Source organism: Phocoena phocoena, chromosome 15, assembly GCF_963924675.1.
Source record: "Phocoena phocoena chromosome 15, mPhoPho1.1, whole genome shotgun sequence".
In the NCBI taxonomy this organism is placed as follows: Eukaryota; Metazoa; Chordata; class Mammalia; order Artiodactyla; family Phocoenidae; genus Phocoena; species Phocoena phocoena.
In genome coordinates, this window is record NC_089233.1 from 63,849,071 (window position 1) to 63,869,219 (window position 20,149).

At 48.3% G+C, this 20,149-nt stretch overlaps 1 protein-coding gene across 1 annotated transcript in view; it reads right to left on the reverse strand.

The window, feature by feature from the left end:
- Positions 1 to 19: 19 nt before the first annotated feature.
- TRPC4AP (transient receptor potential cation channel subfamily C member 4 associated protein) overlaps positions 20 to 20,149 on the reverse strand; it is a 71,278-nt gene continuing 51,148 nt past the window's right edge. The window contains exons 8-18 of the mRNA XM_065893288.1: positions 13,473 to 13,615; positions 10,455 to 10,586; positions 8,315 to 8,373; positions 6,635 to 6,736; positions 5,364 to 5,447; positions 4,198 to 4,288; positions 2,983 to 3,123; positions 2,314 to 2,422; positions 1,580 to 1,692; positions 362 to 568; positions 20 to 157 (exon numbers count right to left, since the gene is read on the reverse strand). Coding sequence (XP_065749360.1) covers positions 20 to 157; positions 362 to 568; positions 1,580 to 1,692; positions 2,314 to 2,422; positions 2,983 to 3,123; positions 4,198 to 4,288; positions 5,364 to 5,447; positions 6,635 to 6,736; positions 8,315 to 8,373; positions 10,455 to 10,586; positions 13,473 to 13,615 — 1,319 coding nt within the window. The remainder of the gene's footprint in view (positions 158 to 361; positions 569 to 1,579; positions 1,693 to 2,313; positions 2,423 to 2,982; positions 3,124 to 4,197; positions 4,289 to 5,363; positions 5,448 to 6,634; positions 6,737 to 8,314; positions 8,374 to 10,454; positions 10,587 to 13,472; positions 13,616 to 20,149) is intronic.

Genomic DNA, 20,149 nt, shown 5'->3' on the forward strand with positions numbered 1-20,149 from the left:
CCCAAGGCCTGGCCCAAGATCACTCCTCGGTGAAGTCCCTGTCTATGTCCATGTAGGGCTCCTCGATGTAGCTGACAAGGGCAGAGGGTGACTGGCGGTCCGGGTTCAACAGGATGGACACTGTCTCTTTCCAGTATGAGAAGCTGATGCAGGAGCTCTGGGCAAAGAGAGAGGGGCTGGGCGGGCGCCTGGGGGACCCGGGTCGAGCCCAGCACCCCGTGGGGAGGGCCTTGGTAAGGGGACAAAGAGCTGCCTGCCACAGGGTCCAGGCGGGGACCAGGGACCCCAGATGCCCCTCCGAGGGGCCCTGGGCCTGCGTGCCCGCAGCCCGCCCGCCACCCCTCAGGGGCGGGGCACTCACGTTCTCCAGGCAGGTGCTGTCCTTGTCCTTGTGTAGGTAATGCTGCTGCCAGAAGCGCAGCAGGTTGTGGAAGTTGTTGAGCAGGAAGCCAGGGTACTTCTTGCTGTGCTCCATCCGCTGCAGCAGCCGCAGGTACAGGGGCAGCCGCTCTTTCCGTCGGGCCAGCATCAGGATCACCAGGCTGGTGTTCAGGCAGCTGACATTCTCCTGCAAGCACCAGGCCATCCAGGTCACACACGTGCCGGCAGCCCCAGGGGCCCCGGTGGAGCGGGGGTGCCACTGGGCAGGGAGGACGGTGTCCCTGGCGGAGTCCAGGGGCCATGCACTGCACTGCCCCTGCAGAAAGCTGACAAGAGGACTGGGGAGAGGAACGATGCTGGCATCCTGGCCCAAGTGCCTTCCTGGTCCCTCACCCCACGCCCCCATCCCCACCCTGGGATGTTTCCGGTGGGAACGGTATCATCAGTCTAGTTAGAGTCCACTCTTCTTCCAGAATTAGCTCAGGCATCGCTTCTTCCCAGGAGCTTCGAGCCCTGGGGCGGCGGGGTGCACGCGTCAGATGCAGGTGTCTCACTCCGCTTCACTCAGCACTAGACAGGCAGCTTCCTGAAGTGTCTCAGACTGTTTCGTTCACTGTGCATCCCCAGCCCAGGGTCTCGCCTCAGTAAACGTTAGATGAAGGGATGAAAGAACAAGCTCTGAGTATTACCCCCAGTTTAGAAAAGAGGGGTGTGAAGCTCGGAAAAGGGTCAGCCGCACAGTTATCTGTGGAAGGAGGTGGGAGTCAACACCAGGTCCAACCCCAAAGTCTGCACAGGAGGCTGGGCTCGGAGAGCACTGAACTGGGAGTCAGAGCTCAGTGCCCATCCTGACTCTGCCCCAAATCATCTGTGACCTTGGAGCCTTGCTCCCTCCCTAGGCCCCTTCTGTAAAATGGGGCACTGATCCTTATTGGAGAAAAGTCCTCAGAATAGCTGGGAGGGTTTCCCAGGAACCAAGGGATGGTCCTCAGGAGATGTATTGGGTTGGCCCAAAAGTTTGTTCAGTTTTAAGTACAAAGACACATTTTTCATTTTCACCAAGAACTTTATTGAATGTATTCATTAACCAAACGAACTTTTTGGCCAACCCAACGCTTCTAGGGTGAAGGTGGCTCTGGGATGAGAGTAACTGCTTCCAATCTCCCTTTCCCTGTGGCAGGTCTGCAGAGCCTCTCACCTGGGTCAGCGTCTGCACGTGGATGATATTGATGAGGCGGAAGAGGAAGGACATCTGTGTGGGCACCTGGGATATGTAGGCAAGCAGGCGGCACTCGGACAGGACCTCTGCGACTAGGAACAGAGAGGCAGAGGTGTGAGCAGCAGGTGTGGAAGCTGGTCTGCGGCTCAGGCCCAGGGGACTGACACCCAGGCTTCTAGTCAAGCCCACCTTGGGCTCTGACTCTGAAGCTGGGAGCCCCCACTGTCAAAACAACTACAGAAAGTGTTGGCTGCAGCAGGAACAAATCTCCAGCTGCTCTGCCACCCCGGCTAAAGCCTGCGTTCTCACTAGAGCCCCTGCCAGGAGTCCGCTTCCACCTTTGCCTTCGGTCACGTTCGGGGACCGCCTCTCCCAGAGGCCCTCCCCAGGCTTCACCACCTGGGGGCCTCTCATCCCAGGCAAGTCCAGGCCAGGAGAGGAAGGGTGTGTGTTGTTTTTTGCATTTTGCTGGAAACAGTGTTTTTTTTTTTTCACCTGCCATTAAGATGTCACACATGCTCATCAGAGGAAGCATGGATGATAAAAGTAAGGCCAAGAAAATCACCCTGAGAGCCACCGCCTTGACCCCAACCACATGGGTGTTTGGTGCAGCTACTTCCAGACATTTCTGTCTCCTTGCTAGAGGCTGGGCGTTTGACACCAATCGCAGCCACACTGGACCGATTCACCTTGGCATGACGGCTTTTTCTTACCTTTCATGTCCACCTGGTTTTCGAATCGGTCCAGCGACAGAGTGACGCAGCGCACCAGCATGTTGGAGTCCACGAGCGAGCTGTTGATCTGCTTCAGGAACACCTGGAACTGGAGTGGAGGCTGGGCTGACGGGGGTGGGGGGTTCTCGGCTGGAGACGGCTGCAGGGGGTATCCCCGTACCCTGGCCCAGCTGTTTCCAACAGGAAGGCTGAAGCTCAGACAAACCTGTGCCCTGCCCTACCACCTAATAAGCAGCCCCAGCAAAAGAGCTCGACTCATCTTCTGACACTATGTCCAGTGTTTTCTGCACTGAAGGGTCTACTGTCATTTCTACTTCAACTTGTCTGAGCTGGGTTTCTGCCACACACATCCTGTGAGCCTAACACACCGGGCCCAGTCCTGCCCTTCTGGGGCTCATCACGGCACCCGGCACACTGCATCAGACCCATTTCCAAGCCCACCTGCCCACAAGCGGCTGAGACTTTCATCCCTGTGTACCCAGGGTCTAGCACAGTGCCCGGCACACAGCAAGGGCTAATGAATGTTTGTTGACAACTACCCGCTGACTCCCCAGGACTCTCCAATTTAAAACCAGCACCTGAAGACTGGGCTGCAACATAGCTTCTGGATGATGTGGCAAACCGCACGGAACCATGGAGTAGACTTACCTTTGCATCCGTGTTGATGTATTTATTAAATCTCTTGAATGCATCAACATTAAACTTCATCAGCTCCCCCAGGAGGTCAAAGTAACTCTGGAGCACATCCCGCGACTTGCACTCACTGTCCACAATGCAGTAGAGGATGTGCTGGGGGTGGGAGAGGACAGGGTGAAGGCAGGAAGGCGGCTGATCCCGGGGACCAACAGGCACATATGGCTGCTGCCCCCAGGCTGTGCTCATCTAAGCTGCCCACCACCGGCCTCCCCCAGCCCTGGCACATAGCTCAGACCACGTGGCATTAGCTTTGAGCAAGCATCCAGGTTGATGGAACCTGCTCCCCTGTCTAGATTCTCATCTGAGGACGCTGGTGGCTCCCAGGGCAGGGCCGGGCCTGACACACCTCACCAGGAAGTCGGGTGTGGGGGGAGGTTGGGCTATGTAGCCATCACCTCTCTCGCTTGCCCAGGTCCGAGCTAAAGTGTCTGCAAGACGGCCAGGCTCTCCAGCTCGCAGGGAGGTGGCCGTCTCCAGAGGTAACACTGGCCACTGCCCGAGCACTGAAGCCATTCAAGTGAAGCACAGGGTTTAAGAACACGAGACACATTTTGACCCCATGGTTTGTCTTTATGTTAATAAAAGAAGAAGTTCACACTAAAGTCAGTGAACTTTTATCAAGAACATAAAGCAATTTATTAACTCCTTGAGAAGGTTTTCTATGACAGTTAAACTGTTTCCTTTTTCATTTTTATTTTCTTGAAGTTGTATATACCAATTTGGATCAGTTCTTTTCCTTATGGATTTTTATAACAATGCATGTGTCAGTTTCTTATTTGTATCCTTTTTTTTACCCAATTGTAGCTTTGGACATTTTGCCCTACCTCCCTTCGTAAATTTTGCTTTTTCTGGAGGCCATTTTTCAAGAAAGGGAAATGAACTTTTAGTCAGCAGCAAAATATCCTCAGGGTCAAAAGGCCTTGCTGAGCAGCTTTACAGACTCCTGTAATCCTCCATGGCCACCCCCAGATCCCTCAGTCACCCGTTAGGCACCCATGGGGAACCCAGAGTTGACAGCTATGGGGAAGTACCAGGGCGATCTGCACTGGCATTTTACAATAAAGAGATCTGGTCTGCTCTGCCAGCTGTCTAGGTCTCAGGACAGGAAAGCAACACATGGGGCTGGGGAGAGGGACACCCGACACCCTGGCTCCTCCGGGCCATTACCTCCAGAAGGCCTCGCTTCAGCAGGAACATCTGGTCTGCATAGGAGGTGGTCCCTCGGAGGAAACTCTCCACAGCCCGGGCTTGCCAAAACCTGCGACCCAAATGTTGACCCCTGGCCCAGGTGGCTAAGGCTGCCCTCTTCTGGCCCATGTTCTATTCACCAAGGGGCTGGGAGATGTCTGCTGCCTTTTCATTTATCCAACAGACATTTACTGAACGTCTATCTACTAGGCATCGGGCCTCACACTAGGCATTGGGGACACATCAAGGGTCCCCATCATCAGGGATCTGACGGCTCAGGGGGGAACAGTCCTCCATGTGGTTCATCTGGAAGGAGCTGTGTCTTGGAGAAGGCAGCATCTAGGATCAAAGGGCTGGCCCTGTGAATCACGTGTGAAAACACACTCTAGCCTCTGCCCCTTCAGAGGAACAGGAGGACATGGAAGCGAGGGGCCGGGAATGCATAAGGGAACCCGACAGACGTGTGGACAGACCACCGAGCTCACTTCTGATGGGCTGTCCTAGAGAAGAGGTGGCTGATGTTGACTGAGTGGCCCCCGAGGGCAGAGCTGGGATCCATAAGGGGACGTCAGGACAAAGCAGGCTGAGCTGACAGGGGACCCTTGGGGATGGAGCCTACTGACAGCTCACACCCACCCTGATGGAATGCATCCCTCACCTGCTACTGCTGTCTGCAGCCTTTAAGACTCAACTTAGATGAGTCTAAGGAACTGAGGTGCCCTCCCTGTCCGCACCCACCCCACCAGCCTTTCCTTTGCTCCCACGGCTCCCGGGGCAGGTCCTGGCTCCGAGCCTTTCCACACTGCAACCCCCACACAGGTTTCTTTTCATGCTTGTTTCTCACAATGCAGGCAACTCCATGTGGGCAGGGGCTGTAACTCCCATTTCTCCCCCACCTGTCCAGCACCAGCACAGAACAGGTGCTTGGTGAATGCTTGGTCAATTCTTGAAACACACTGGTGGCACACAGCAGGAGCTAGTGAGTACGTGCTGAGTCAACACAAGGGAGACGGCAAACTCCCTCTCCCTCACAGTAACCAGATGTCCGGGGTAGAAGCTGGTGACTAAAGAAGGTCATTCTAACAGCTTAAGAAACACTTGGCTCCTGGGCCCTCAGGAGTGGCAGGTGCGTGTCCCAGATCTACCTGAAAGATGACTCAGCTGGCTCCTTCTTCATGACCTGCAGCAGACGAGTTAATAAGCCCCTCTTCCCATCACACACCAAACTCCTGAAATAAAATAGACAGGGACATATTGGGGGCAGATCTGAGAGGCTGACAGGGGCCAAATTCCACTTGGCCGAAGGACTGTGTCTTGGGGCCCTGTGGTTGGGTGTCTCTGCTGGGGTAGGTGGGTAAAAAAACATGGTGACATTTCCAAACCTACAGGATGTCCTCCTGCTCTACCTGGGTCCAGAGCACCCTAAGGACTCCTGCAGTCTCACAACTGAATAGCCAAGTGCATTCTCACTACATCTCAGGGCAGCTTTCCCTGCCCAAACTCACTGACAAGTGATCAGAGGCCAAAAACACAACCAGAGTCACACAGGGCTCAGAACTGCTGGAGAGAGGGCTGCTTACAACAAAAGTGGGTTTGAAATACCATGACAGAGTCTAGCAGATGGGGCAAAGTCCGTGCCAACAGGGTGAGGCAGGGAGTACCCTGGGCCCCAGGTTCAGCTCCAGCTGGCCTTGGACAAGTACCTGAGGCTCTGGGCCTCCGCTTCCTGGTCTAGGAAGCAAAGACAGTAAGTGAGGAAATGACTCAGGTTGCATTATCGGGGAGAGAGGGCCAAGCAGGCAGGGACTCTAGGTCCTTAAACTTCCCCTTCAAATAGAGCAGCTCTACTATTCACCCACTACAGGTGTTAGGGTGGGACTATATTCACTTTCACTTGAACAAAGATTTCTGCTACTTTAAAAGTAAAAACAAACAAACAAACAAAAAAGGCTGGAGAATTACAACTCCTGTTGCTGGATACAGTCCCCCCTCCCTCCCCTGACCCCTGTGAGCCTGTGACTTCCCTGCTCCGCTCTAGAAAGTGAGGCAAGTATAACCCAGCTAATGGGACTTGGCAGAGGGCAGGAAAGGAGCATGTCAATGAAGCTGAGTGACAAGGGAGAGAGCAGAGTATATATGACCTGTGGGAGGTGACCTGAGCCCCTGCTCCCCACTCTGTAAAGTGGAGGTGACAATGGCACTTCCCTCCAAGGGCTGCTGTGGGGCTCCAATGAGATAATGCAGGTGACGGGAGGACAGTGCCTGGCACAGAGGAGCCCTCAAGACACTGTAGCTACACGTGAGTGAGAAAGGACAAGTACACACACCTGTGTGCACCCATCCCATCTGGGAGCCCTGCGACACGCAGGAAACCAGGGTGGGCTGTGGGCCGCAGATGCACCCCAGCCATGCTCACCTGTCAGTGTTGAGGACGGCTTCCACCTCGGGGATGTTGGCCTTGAGAGAGATGGCGCTGAGTTCATTCAGCTCTTGGTTGTTGAGCAGTAGATACTTGTTCCTGAAATAAATGTGTTGGAGGTGGTAAAGGACAGGAACTGTGGCTGCCGCATCAACACTGGGCTAGCCCCCTGCCCATTTCCTGTGGAGGGAATCCGAGAAGCCCCGGGGTACCCGCCCCCAACGCCACTTACCCCGAGCCAGCATTCTGTGGCAGGGCACACAGCCCACTGCTCTCAGGCTGTGGGAGTCTCCCTGGCCCCAACGCCCACCCTCTGCCTGCCACGTCCACTAATGAGGCCCCTTTCCTTAGCATCTCTAGGCCTTTCTTTTGCCACTGAACATTTCTATTTAATTTCTCAAAGGCACTTCCAACTCAGTGATGTCCAAATCAAACTCATCATTTTACTCAAGACTGGCCCTGTTCCAGCATTCCCACCAGGAGGCCTGAGTCGGCTGTGACACTCCCTCCCTCCTTTCCCTTTCACATCCAGGCCTCTCGTCACCCAAGTGATGTGGACAGAACCAGCTTCCGAAATGGTCTCCCCACAGGAGTCAATCCCACACACAGCACCCAGAATAATCTTCAGATAACTGGAATGTGATCATGTCACTCCCATGAAAAATGCTCCCACATTTTCGCACTGCTTTAGAATATATAAAATCCAAGCCTGAGAACATGACCCATCAGATTTAAGAATCTGATGAAAGCTAGGGGCTCAATTCTTCAGGAAAAAAAGGACACATTCAGAACATATTGGTGCCGTTTTTCAGGGCTGACATACTTGCTGGAGCTTGAGGCCTTCAGACAGAGAACCTCTCAGAGAGGATGATCAACATGATCCAGACAAAAGCTGCAAAGTGAAGGCCCCTGAGGTCACATGTGTCCCCAGGCACGTCCTGTCAGCTTATACAATATTTGAAACGAATATAAACCAGCACTTAAAAATCAGGACTTTTCACATAAAGCTTGATTTCTGGCTTTCCTTGGGGGAAAAACTCAGAAGCTATGCAACACTGGGCCTTGTTTCCTGTACACCAACAGCTGCTAAGAGCTGAGCAGTGGCTGCCTGTGTGTTCCAGCTCACCAAGGTCTCACCAACGCCAAGGTCAGCTGCCATTTACCCCTCCCCTGCACTTTCCTTATAGCAGAGAATCATTCTCCAATACATCCTCCACCAAACACTGGACAGTAAAAATAAGAGGGCAGAGTGTGTTTCAAGGAAAACAGGGGAGAGTACATCTCCTTGTACAGGTGAAGAATATTCCATCTGCTCAACATGCCAATACTCGGCCCACTTTGGCCATCTGAGGTTCCTGCTGGCCCCTGCAAATAGCCAAGCTCCTGGCTCAGAGGGACAGACGGCTGAGAGCTGTATTGACCCCAAGGGTAATAAGGGGTCAGCAACTTCCGCACTCACTTCCAAGGTGGCTGTGGGGCAAGGGGAAACTCAGTGTAGGGCCTGGCATAAAGGATGGGCTGCACAAATGGCAGCCCTGATCATGGAAGTGCAGCCCCATGCAGTTGCCCTGAGGTGAGAACGGCGCCCAGGTCCTCCTGAGCTGAGGTTAGCGATTAGACAAAGGGAAAAGAAAAGACAACGAAACAACTCTCCTCCCAGGGATGGCTCGTACTTACTCATGGTGGTCGCTGAAACTCTGGAGGAGCCTCAAAAACTGAATCTTCAAGGTGATGTCCTAAAATACATGTGCATCCTCGATGTTAAAACCACAGTCACAATGTTCCAAAAGAAAACAAAAGGCTCTGGTGACAGCCTGGATGTCACTCTGCTTCTCTGAGCCCCTGTCCTCGTGCACAGTGAGGACTTCTCTTTAGTCAGAAAACCCTTTGTCCACATCTGGCCAACAGGAGATTAAGCTAATGTAGACCCTTCCTGTTAAAAACACCCCAACATACTGGATAAAAAATAACTGAAATTGGGCTTCTCCGGTGGCACAGTGGTTGGGAATCCACCTGACAATGCAGGGGACGTGGGTTCGAGCCCTGGTCCGGGATGATCTCACAAGCTGTGAGGCAACTGGGCCCATGCACCACAGCTACTGAGCCTGTGCTCTAGAGCCTGTGAGCCGCAACTGCTGAAGCTCGTGCACCTAGAGCCTGTGCTCCACAACGGGGGAGGTCACCGCAGTGAGAGGCCCGCGCACCACAGGCCTCTGCTTGCCGCAACTAGAGAAAGGCCCACGGTCAGCAATGAAGACCCAATGCAGCCAAAAATAAAATAAATTTTTTTAAAAAAGTCTTAAAAAAATAACTGAAATTATTTTAAATGTGAGGCTAAGTTCATAGGAAATTCCACTAGAATCAGAAATAAAAGGACCGAGTTCAGAGCAGTGAGCAGAAGAGCTGATGGCTGGCAACTCCGGGTGGGTGGAGAAGTGGAAATGAGACTTATTCGGGCCAGGGCTTGGGTTTCAATGCTCTGCAGGGACCAGACAGAACCTTGGCCCCTTGGAAAGCCTGCAGAATGTAAACATTTGGTGAAAAAAGGGTTAGAAAAACCCCACCTACCAGCCCAGGGAGCTGGCAAAGAAGCCTGTCTCTGCCAGGGTGCTGCTGGTGGTGGAGGGGAGCCCCCAGGTCCCCAGGAGGACCCTGGGCTCATACTACCAGAGTGGGAGGGCAGACACTCAAATGAAACCTTGCCCTGGGATGCTGTGCCCCCGAAGTACCTGGTAGACAAAGCCAAATGTTCTATAGGACTATTTCCAGGGCCCAGGCTACACAGGTACTCACAGGGAAAACAAGCTCCCCCTCCCCCGAAGGTGACCTACAAACAGTACAGAACACAAGGCAACACTCCACCCCGAGGTGAGTCTGAAGACTCAGACACAAGTAGCTCCCCATAAGCAATCCAAAAAATACCATAAAAAAGTATGTTATGAATAATTAAAGAGGTAAAATTAAAGACAGAAAATGCAACAGAAGAACAAAATATTAACATAATGAATAAAAGACCACATAGCTTTTGACAAAGATCCAGACAAAATGTCTAGAAATGCAGAATATATTCACTTGAAATTAACTTAAATGGATGTGCTGAAAGGTAAATCTGACAAAGCCAAGGAGAAAAACAGTAAACTGGAAGATACGGCACTGAGGAAAGTCCCCAGAATGCAGCTTAGAGACCAGGGAGGACCGTGTCACTGGGCCTGGTGGCCGTGTGGCACTTTCCCCCTCATGCTGATAGCCGATGATCCTTCTTTTGCAAGAAACAGAGGCTCAGAGATTCAGTGACTTGTTCAAGCTCTCCCAAAAGGCTGAGTGGCACAACAGGGCTCCTGACTCCCAGTTCAGTGCTCTCTAGGGCACCGTGAGAAAGACCAAGCAAAGGTGAGCCCTTGACCCTTAAAAAAGAGAAAACCTCCTAAAGCCCTTTTTGGAGGCAGACCACTGGCGTGGTTCTGGAAGGCAAACCTACTATCAGTGGATGTAAATTACAATGGGATAGAGAACAGAATGAGGAAAAACTTGCTGTTCCGTAGCAGAGAGGGTAGCCCTGTCTGGAGGAAAGTGAGTGCCCTGCCCAGAGGTGAACAAGGGAAGGCTGGCTGGAGGGCCTCAAAAGGGATTTCTGGATAGGTGAAGGGTGGGGGTTAGATCCTTCCCCAAGGTGGCTTCCAATTATGGGGTTACACAGGCTATGACTTTCAGTTTCTGCTCTACTCTCAAAGAATGAAATCTCAAAGGGCCAACAGCAGTTCTTGAAAAAACTACTTCTGGCAAGCAAAGCCCATCTGTCACCAGGGTCCCTGCTCACCGGGCTACAGTCACAGTTCTGGTTGTGACCGTGGAGGACAAGGGCAGATGCTGAATGCTTCCTCCAAATCAGTTTGTCAAACAAATTGTTCAGCCCAGGGATCAGCTTGAACTCCGCAATCATTCTGTGAACCTGGATGGGGCAGGAAGGCAAAAGCATTAAGACAAATGTGCTGTGAAGGCCTATCAAAGCCTGGGCAGGTAGGTACCATGAGGCTTCAGGACGAAGAAAGCATTGCTGAGGTTTAAAGAAAACAGCCACACTTACTCTACCCTCACCACCACTCCCACTACGCACAAACACACTTTTAAACTCTCTAGAAGGAGACACTAATAACTGGTAAAATTAGATGCTTCATGGGAGAACCCTGAATGTTCAGGATCAGAGGGGAGAAAGGCTTCACTTATGCTCATTTACACCTTTTAATACAGAACTATGTGAATTACTGACCTATTAAAATAATTTTTTACATAACATAAAACAAAACTATTACTACTTTTCAGGGCTGTTTTAAGGATAAAGTCAGAAAACATATGTCTAGTCCAGAGCACAGCCCCAGTACTTACTAATTCCCATTTTACAGAGGAAAGGCAAGTTTAGCAGGACTGATATGGCCAAGACAGGGGTGGAAATGTCACCCTAACTCAGGTGTTCTGATCTGAAAGCCTGTCCCTTCCCCATCCACCACAGGCTGGTGTTTATCTTGGGAGACCAGAACTTGACAGTGCTGTGACTCTGGGCAACATTCTTCTTTAAGCTTGAGTCCCTTGATGGAAAATGAGGGCTGATGAAGCTGTTGAAAGGGCTGAATGAGGTAATATGAGGGAAGCTCAGGGCCTGACTTTCAGGAAGCGCTGGAAAAAATGACTGTTGTATTGATTATTTTCATTAGCACCAGAGGGATGGAACTTATGACACTTGGTGAGCATTTCCAGTCTAGTGATTTCAACTTAGCCAAGACTGGTCAGAGAACCTGGCCCGAGTGCACAATAATAAGGTCACTCCAAGGAGGAGCCTTCTGGGGAACCTGGCCGGGGAAACTGTTCCCCCTGCTGTCCTGGTCTAGGCGGGGTCTGTGAATCCATGTTCCCACAGTGCCTAGCACACAGTAGGAACTCAGTTAATGCTGACTGTGCAAATGAGGACACACCAGCATAATACTGGTTCTCAGGAAGGCAGGGTTCTGAGGCCAGCTGATGGTCCCTCCCAAGGAAGCGGCGGCTGTTATCACAGTTTAACTGAAGACCACAATGATTCATAGGAACTTGGTAACAGGAAGGCTCAGAGAGCAGGGAACTGCCATGGTGAGGGGATAGAAAGAAGAGCCAGGGCAGCAGAGTTTAAATCCTGGCTCTCACGGTGCTTGAGATGACTGAGAGCAGGGCCCTTTTTTGTATCTTTGTTTTCACAAGCATCAAGTGGGGTAGAGGTCACCACCTGCTGTATAACTTACCAAATAACCTCAAATTCAAATATGAATGACTATGAAAGTGCCTCAAAAAAGAAAAAGCACTCAACACAGGTAAGATATCGTGACTAATATCTTTTATAAGAAATATATTCCATATTACAGGAAGGAGCCCCAGTGCTGTGGACATCAGGGCAGGATCTCATCCAGCGTCCTGGTTTTAAATGCCAACCACAGGGTGACGACGCCCAAAGTTATACCTCCAGGCCTCTCCTCTCCCCTAACTCCAGGTGCAGGTAAGCCAAGTGCCAATTCTAACAGACACCTAAACCTAACTTGTTCAAACTGAACTCCTCCCCATCCTCCCTTCAGACGTCTGCCCCTCCAATCCTTACCCACCAGTCTTAACCATGTCAATAAATGGCAAACCATTCCTCTCACCTGCTTGGAAAGAGGTAAGGAAGTTACCTTTAACTCCTCTCTCCACTTATGTCCACATCTAACCTATCAGCAAATCTTACCTGTTCTACCTTCAAAATAGATCCAGAACGCAAGCACCTCTCACCACTCCTGCCACAAACATGCTGGTCCTAGCTACTGTGAGCTCTTTCACACAGCAGCCAGAGGATGGCTTCCCATTTCACTCAGAGTATAAACACAAGAGCCCTTAAATGGCCTATGAAAGCCCAATGCGACCTGGCCCCCGCGCGACCCCTCACCCAACCTCTCCTCGCTGCTGGTTCCTGTCCATCCCCCAGCTTCCCTGTTCCACCAACCCACCAGGCAGGCTCGCACCCACTTCCCATCTGGGCCTGCTCCCTCTACCTGGCAGGCTGTCTTGAGGGTTAGCAGTCCTGGCTTCCTCGCTTTCTTCAGGACGCTGCCGGGCCAGATGTCATCTTTCAGCCAGTCTTTTCCCTGCTGCCCTCTCTAAAATTGCTCCTCACTTGTAAACTTGTGATAACTGCACCCACCTCACAGAGAGCTGTGTGAGAGTACAGTCCCTAACTCAAAAAGGTGCTCAAGGACTGCTGAGCTCCCAGCTCCCGCTTCCCTTAGCCCACCCCTCCCCCCAGGCCTCGTTTCACCCCTAGGAGAATGCGTAGGGAGCACCAGTGGGCCACTTATGCATCTTGAGGAGTGCTGCATACTTCTAGAGCCCTCCCCCTCCTCCCTCCTGGAACTGCTTCAAGGTTCAAGGAACCTCAGCATGACTGGACCCCCGCAGTTGCCTAGTTTTCGTAACTTGACACAGTTCCAACCCACCACCCCAAGCCCCCATCAGCCTGGCAACTCCCCCAGTGCATCTACAGGGCAGACACCCACCCTTTACTCTGCACATCAACAAGGTCAGAGAACATGGCTAAGCCGCCCACTCCTGCCCGGGGCACCAATGCTCTGTCTAGAAATGATGCCCACAGCAAGGTACAGTGGAAAGACTATGAGCCCCGGAATCAGACTGGTTTCCTGACGTGTAAAACAGGGACAAGGGAGCCAACCCCTCGCTTTGCTGGCCAGAGACAGAGGCATTGTGAGGGGCGGCCTAACAGGTGCCTGGGAAGTGTCTGCCCGCGGCTCCTCCTGCTCTGAGACGTGGCGGAAGGGCCCACCTGGTTTCGCTGGCGCCCCATCAGCAACACGCAGAGGACATAGAGCACTTCCAGTTTGTACATGATCTCATGCATGATCTTCATTGACTGAGGCAGCTGGGTCCTAGGTGAAGTGTGAGGCAGGCCATTTTCCTCCGAAGCCCCTGGAGGAGGGAGCACAATGGAGGCTGAGACAGCCACCAGGAGAGAGGGTTCAATCACTGCTTGTGAGGAAACATGTTTCTGCCCCTCAAACCTGCTCTGAACAGACCTGAGGTTAACAGAGCCATCAGACTGGGCCCTGAGTCCGTGACAGACTTTGAAAGCCACAAAACTCTCTCCAGGCCACCGGGTTCAGGGAAGCTTAGAAACATAGGAACATGGACTCTGCAATTGTATCCCATCAGCTTTTAACACCCAGCAAAAATACTCTGACACAGCCAACCCAGTAATCTGATCCATGCCCTGCCCCCAAATCCCTTCTCCTGCCACCGCCAGACCCACCACGCCCACCCCGAGAAAGTGCCCAGACACATGTCCAGCAGCAAACTGTGTCCAAGTCTCTTCAGGTCACAAAGGACTCTTGAGTACTTGGTCCCTCTGCTTAGATGCCACAAGGGGGCACTGCTGAAGGACTAAAATGGATGCTTTTTGAAGATTTTTTTCCCTCCTGTTTTTCAAACAGCCATGGAAAGTTTCCTAAGGCAGACGAGGCATCACAATCGATACTAGTGATACAGATGAACATATTATCTACTAGCAGGTTTTCATTTTACCCAATTTCATTATTAGCGACAACAGCAAAAGCTACATAATATTCATGGACACAATATGTGTCAGGCATTGGGTTTTGGGCCATAGGTAAACCATCTCATTTCCTCTACTACCCAGTTAACAAAAAAGTCTCAGTGGGTCACGCAGGCCGCAGTGGAGGGTACTCTCGGGAATGGGGCAGAGCAAAGGGATGAAGACTGAGGGCGGGCTGTGGAACGACAACTTGCTGGCTGTGTGACCCTGAGCAAGTCACCTCCTCGTCAGGCTTTCAAGTGCTCTGTAAACGGGAAGAAAAGTAGTGCTGCAGCGATCGGCTAGAGTTCCTGTGAGGAGTGAAGGAGGACACAAGAAAGCCCAGCACCTGATTCTTGGGAAGCCTCACTCTTAGGTCCCTATTATTTTAAAAGGTCAGAGTCAGGAGACCTTAGGATTTACTTCCCCTTAGTTTTCCTCATCTTTAAGGTGAAAGGATGAATCAGTAACTACTAAGGTCCTTTTAAGTTCCTATTGGAACTGTTGCCCTAGAGGCCTTTTGAAAAGGCCAGAAAGTCTATGTGGTACAGAGCAGTGGTCATGAGATATATTCGGGTGAGGCACATGCAGTTATGATTTCTGTACGGTGATATCATGACCTAAAAACCTAACTTACTCCACCCTACAGACTTAGAACTATTTTTTCCAGCCATGTTACATCACTAATATAAAAGCTGAAAGACGACCAGCTGCTGAACGAAGCATGACAGAGAGGCAGTGCAGCACAGTGGTTAAGGACTCGGAGCCAGACTGCTGGGTGGCTTTGGGGAAGTCTGTTGATGTGTCTATGCTTCAGTATCCATCCTCATCTGTAAAACAGAAATAATGGCAACAGTACCTATCTCTTACCAACGTTGCAAAGATTAAATGATTTAATATGTTGAAAGTGCTTAAAAAATGCAGGGCACATGTACCCAACATACAAGTATGTGTTAAACAGAAGTAGAAAACGAACTCTGAGTTTTTGCTAATGCTTGCTTGCTATATGTTTTCTTCCTTTTAATCTGCAAGCTCTTAATGGCAATGAAAGTGACAGCCAGCAAAGACTAAGAAAAATTTACTGGAAAAAATCTAATTGAGAAAATTCTATCTATTCACATATCTTTTCTTGCATGTTGGGAGGAAAACCATAATTACTCAATTTATGTCTTGGGACTCCTTGGCCCCGCTCCCAGAACACTTTAAGAGTCAACTGATTTGTAAAGAGAATCTGAAGGGCTATCACGCAGAATCGCGCCTCTCCTGCACACCTGCCATGTAGCCTCCAGCGCCTCAGCGTCCTCATCACCTAGCTTGGGGGTCTGGGGGGGACTGCGGGAGAGGACGTCTGTGGAAGGAGCAGGGGCGGCGGATGGCGCATGAGCCCTCCTCAGTAATGAACATCTGTGGAGAAAGAGAGATGCAGGCAGCCTGGACTCTGCCGAGTCACTGCCAACTTTTGGTGCCTGGTTTGCAAAGGCCTGACAAGAAACTCTCTGGGATAAATATTTTCACGAATCACAGTCCTGAAAGCAATGGCCAGAGCTTAGTAACAACGTGATTCCCAAGGATGAGGATGGAAAAACTAGTTTAAGAGGCCTGTGCTTCCCTCCAAATCTCTTCAGCTCCACAATACTGATTAAAGTGGGTACCACCCTCCATATATATGTACTGTACCCTGGGGTACACTCACTTTAAAAAAAAAACAAAACAGCTCTGAGCTATGATTCACATGCCATACAATTCACCCCTTTCAAACGTACAATTTATTGGCCTTTAATGTATTCACAGAATTGTGCAGCCATCTCCACAATCAATATTAGAGCATTTGTATCACCCCTAAAAGAAATCCTGTTCACATTAGCAGTCAATCCCCATTTCCCGCCAAGCCCCTACAGCCCCAGGCATCCACTAGACTACTTTCTGTCTCTATGGAACTGCCTATTCAGGACATTTTATATAAATAGAATCATATAACTTGTGTTTTTTTGTTTCTAGCACAACGGTTTCAAGGTTCATTCAGGTTGCAGTACGTAACAGTATTTCATTTTTTTAAGCTACTGTATAATATTCTATTACATACAATATACCACATTGTTATCCATTCATCAGCTGATGAACATTTGAGTTGTTTCCATATTTTGGCTATAGTAAATCTTCTCTCATGAACATTCGTGTCTAAGTTTTTGCGTAAACATATGTTTTCATTTCTCTTGGGTATATACCTACAAGTGGAATTTCTAGGTCATACGGAAACTATGTTTAACCTTTTGAGTACCCGACAGACTGTTTTCCACAGTGGCTGCACCATTTTGCATGCCCACCAACAGGGAATGAGGGTTCTGATTTCTCCATCTCCTTGCCGACACCTGTTATCTGTCTCTTTTTTTAAATTAATTAATTTATTTATCTTTCGCTGCATTGGGTCTTTGTTGCTGCACGTGGGTTTCCTCTAGTTGCGGCGAGCAGGGCTACTCTTGGTTGCGGTGCGCAGACTTCTCATTGCAGTGGCCTCTCGTTGCGGGGCACGGGCTCTAGGCACGTGGGCTACAGTAGTTGCGGTGCGTGGGCTCAGTAGTTGTGGCTCACGGGCTCTAGAGCGCAGGCTCAGTAGTTGTGGCGGATGGGCTTAGTTGTTCTGCAGCATGTGGGATCTTCCCAGGCCAGGGCTCGAACCCTTTTCCCCTACATTGGCAGGCGGATTCTTAACCACTGTGCCACCAGGGAAGCCCCATGTTACGTGTCTTTTTGATGATAATCATCCTAGTGGGTGTGGAGTGGTATCTGATTGTGGGTTGGATTTGCATTTCCCTGATGGCTAATGATGCTGAGCATGTTTTCATGTGCTTGCTGGCTTTCTCATATCTTCTTTGGAGAAAGTCTATTCAGATCTTTTGCCCATAATTTGAAATGGGTTGTCTTTTCATTATGGAGCTGTAGGAGTTCTTTATATCTCCTAGATACAAGTACCTTATTAGATATATGGTTGGCAAAAATGTTCTCCACCCTCCAAAAATGTTCTCCCATTCCGGCTTTTCACTTTCTTGATGGTGTTTTTTGAAGCACAAAAGGTTTTAATTTTAATGAAGTCCAATTTACCTATTTTTCATTTGGCTGCCTGTGCTTTAGTGTCATCTAAGAGACCACCACCAAATCCAAAGTCATAAATATTTATCCCTGTTTTCTTCTAAGCATTTTATAGGATTAGCTCTTACATTTAGGTCTTTGATCCTTTTGAGTTCATTTTTATATATGTGAGGTAGGGGGGTCCACTTCATTCTTTTGCATGTGTACAGCTAATGGTCCCAGTACCATTTGTTGAAAAGACTATTGTTTCCCCAACTGAATGGTCTTGGCACTCTTGCTGAAAATCAACCGACCACATAAGTGAGCGTTTATTTCTTAACTCTCAATTCTATTTCATTGTATATGTCTCTCTTTATGCCAGTAGCACACTGTCTTGATTACTACAGCTTTGTACTAAGTTGAAAAATTAGGAAATGTAAGTCCTCCATGTTTGTTCTTCTTCTTCAAGATTGTCCTGGCTATTTTGGGCCCCTTGCATTTCCGAAAGAATTTTAGGACCAGCTAGTCCATTTCTGCAAAAGAGCCAGAGGGGATTGTGATAGGGACCATGCTGAATCTGTAGATAGATCTGTAGATCAAGGTGTGAAATATTGCTACTTTAACAATACTGACTCTTCTGATTCATGAACATAAGCTGTCTTTACATTCATTTAGGTTTTCTTTCTTTCAGTAACAGTGATGTTTTGCACTTTGAATTCAGAGTATAAGTTTTATATTTCTTTGCTAAATTTATCACTAAGTATTTTATTTTTTGATGCTCCTTTAAATGAAATTGTTTTAATTTCATTTTTGGTCTGTTCATTACTACTGTATAGAAATACAAGGGATTTTTGTATACTGATCTTCCATCCTGAAACTGTGTTGATTGAAATTGTTTATTGGTTTAGCGGTGTTTCAGTGGATCCTAAGGTTTTTCTATATAAAAGATCACATCATCTGTGACTAGAGATAGTTTTACTTCTTCCTAATGTGGATGCCTTTTATTTCTTTTTCTTGCCTAACCACCTAGCCAGAACCTCCAGTACAATGTTGAATACAAGTGGTAAGAGCAGATATCTGTCTTGTTCTGATCTTAGTGAGGGAAAAGCTTTTCAGTCTTCAGCTGTTAAGTATAATGTTGGTTGTGGGTTTTCTGTAGATGCTTTTTAACAGGCTGAGGAATTCCCTTCTATTCCGAGTTTGAATGTTTTTATCATGAAGATGGAGTTTGCCAAATGCTTTTTTTGCATCTATTGAAATAATCATGTAGTTTTTGTCCTTTGTTCTATTGATATGCTATATTAAATTGATCTTCATATACTGAGCCAACCTTGCATAAATCCCACTTAATTATGTATATACACTTGATCCGGTATATAATCCGTTTTTGCTGCTGTATTTTGTTTGCTAGTATTTTGTTGAGTGGTTTTGCATCTACACTTGTAAAACACATTAGTCTGTAATTTCCTTGTGATGTCTTTTTTTCTTTTGGTCTCGTTTTGGTATCAGGGTAATATGGCTTCACAGAATGAGTTAAGCAAAGTTCTTTCCTCTTCTATTTTATGGAAGAGTCTGTGATGTACTGGTGTTACTTCTGGTTGGTAGAGTTAACCAGTGAAACCTTTTGGGCCAGGGCTTGTCTTTGGGGTAGTTTTTCATCACTAATGCAATCTCTTGTTATAGGTCTGTTCAGATTTTCTATTTCTTCTTGAGTCAGTTGCAGGAGTTTGCATCTTTCTTATAATTCTTCCATTTCATCTAGGTTATCTAGTTTATTGGCATACAGTTGTTTATAGTATTCTCTTAGAGTCCTTTTTAAAAATCTTTGTAAGGTTGGTTATAATATACCCTCTTTCATTCCTGATTTTAGTAATTTGAACTTGTCCCTTTTTTGCTTGGTCAGTGTAGCTAAAGGTTTGTCAATTTCGTTGACCTTTTCAAAGCACCACTTTTGGTTTTGTGGATTTTCTCTATTGTTTTTTTATTCTCTATTTCATTAATTTCCAGTCCAATCCTATTATTTCTTCTGTTTGCTTTGGGAATATAGTTTGCTCTTCTTTTTTCAATGATTTAAGGTGGAAAGTTAGGTTATTTTTTGAGCTCTTTTTAAATGTAGGCATTTACAGCTATAAATTTATAAGCATCCTTTAGCTGCATTCCATAAGTTTGGTATGTTGTGCTTTCATTTTCATTCATCTCAAAATATCTTCTGGTTTCCTTTGTGATTTTATCTTTGAACCATCAGTTATTTACTGCTTAATTTCCATACATTTGTGAATTTCCCAAATTTCTTTCGCTATTAATTTCTAATATCTCTCCCTTGCGATTGGAGTACTTACTTTGTACAATTTTAATCCTTTTAACTTTCCTGAGTTGTTCTTTTTTTTTTAAGGCCTAGCATATGGTCCATCCTGGAGAACATTCCATGTGTACTTGAGAAGAATATGTTCTCTACAGTTGTTGGGTGCAGTGTTCTATATATATATCAGTTTAGTCTAGTTGGCTTACAGTGTGGCTCAAGTCTTCTATTTCCTTGCTGATCCTCTATATAGTTGTCCACTATTGAAAATGGGTTATTAAAGTCTCCAACTATTATGTTGAACTGCCTATTTCTCTCTTTGAATCTGTTGGTTTTGCTTCATTTACTTATTTCTGGCTCTGTTGTTAGATACACATGCTGTTACATCTTGATAGATTCACCCTTTTATATTATTATAAAATCTATTTTTTAAATCTCTGAGAACATTTTTGTTTTAAAGTCACTCTTAGTACAGCCACTACAGTTTTCTCATGGTTGTCCTTTGCATGATACATCTTCTTCTGTCATTTACTTTCAACCTATTTCT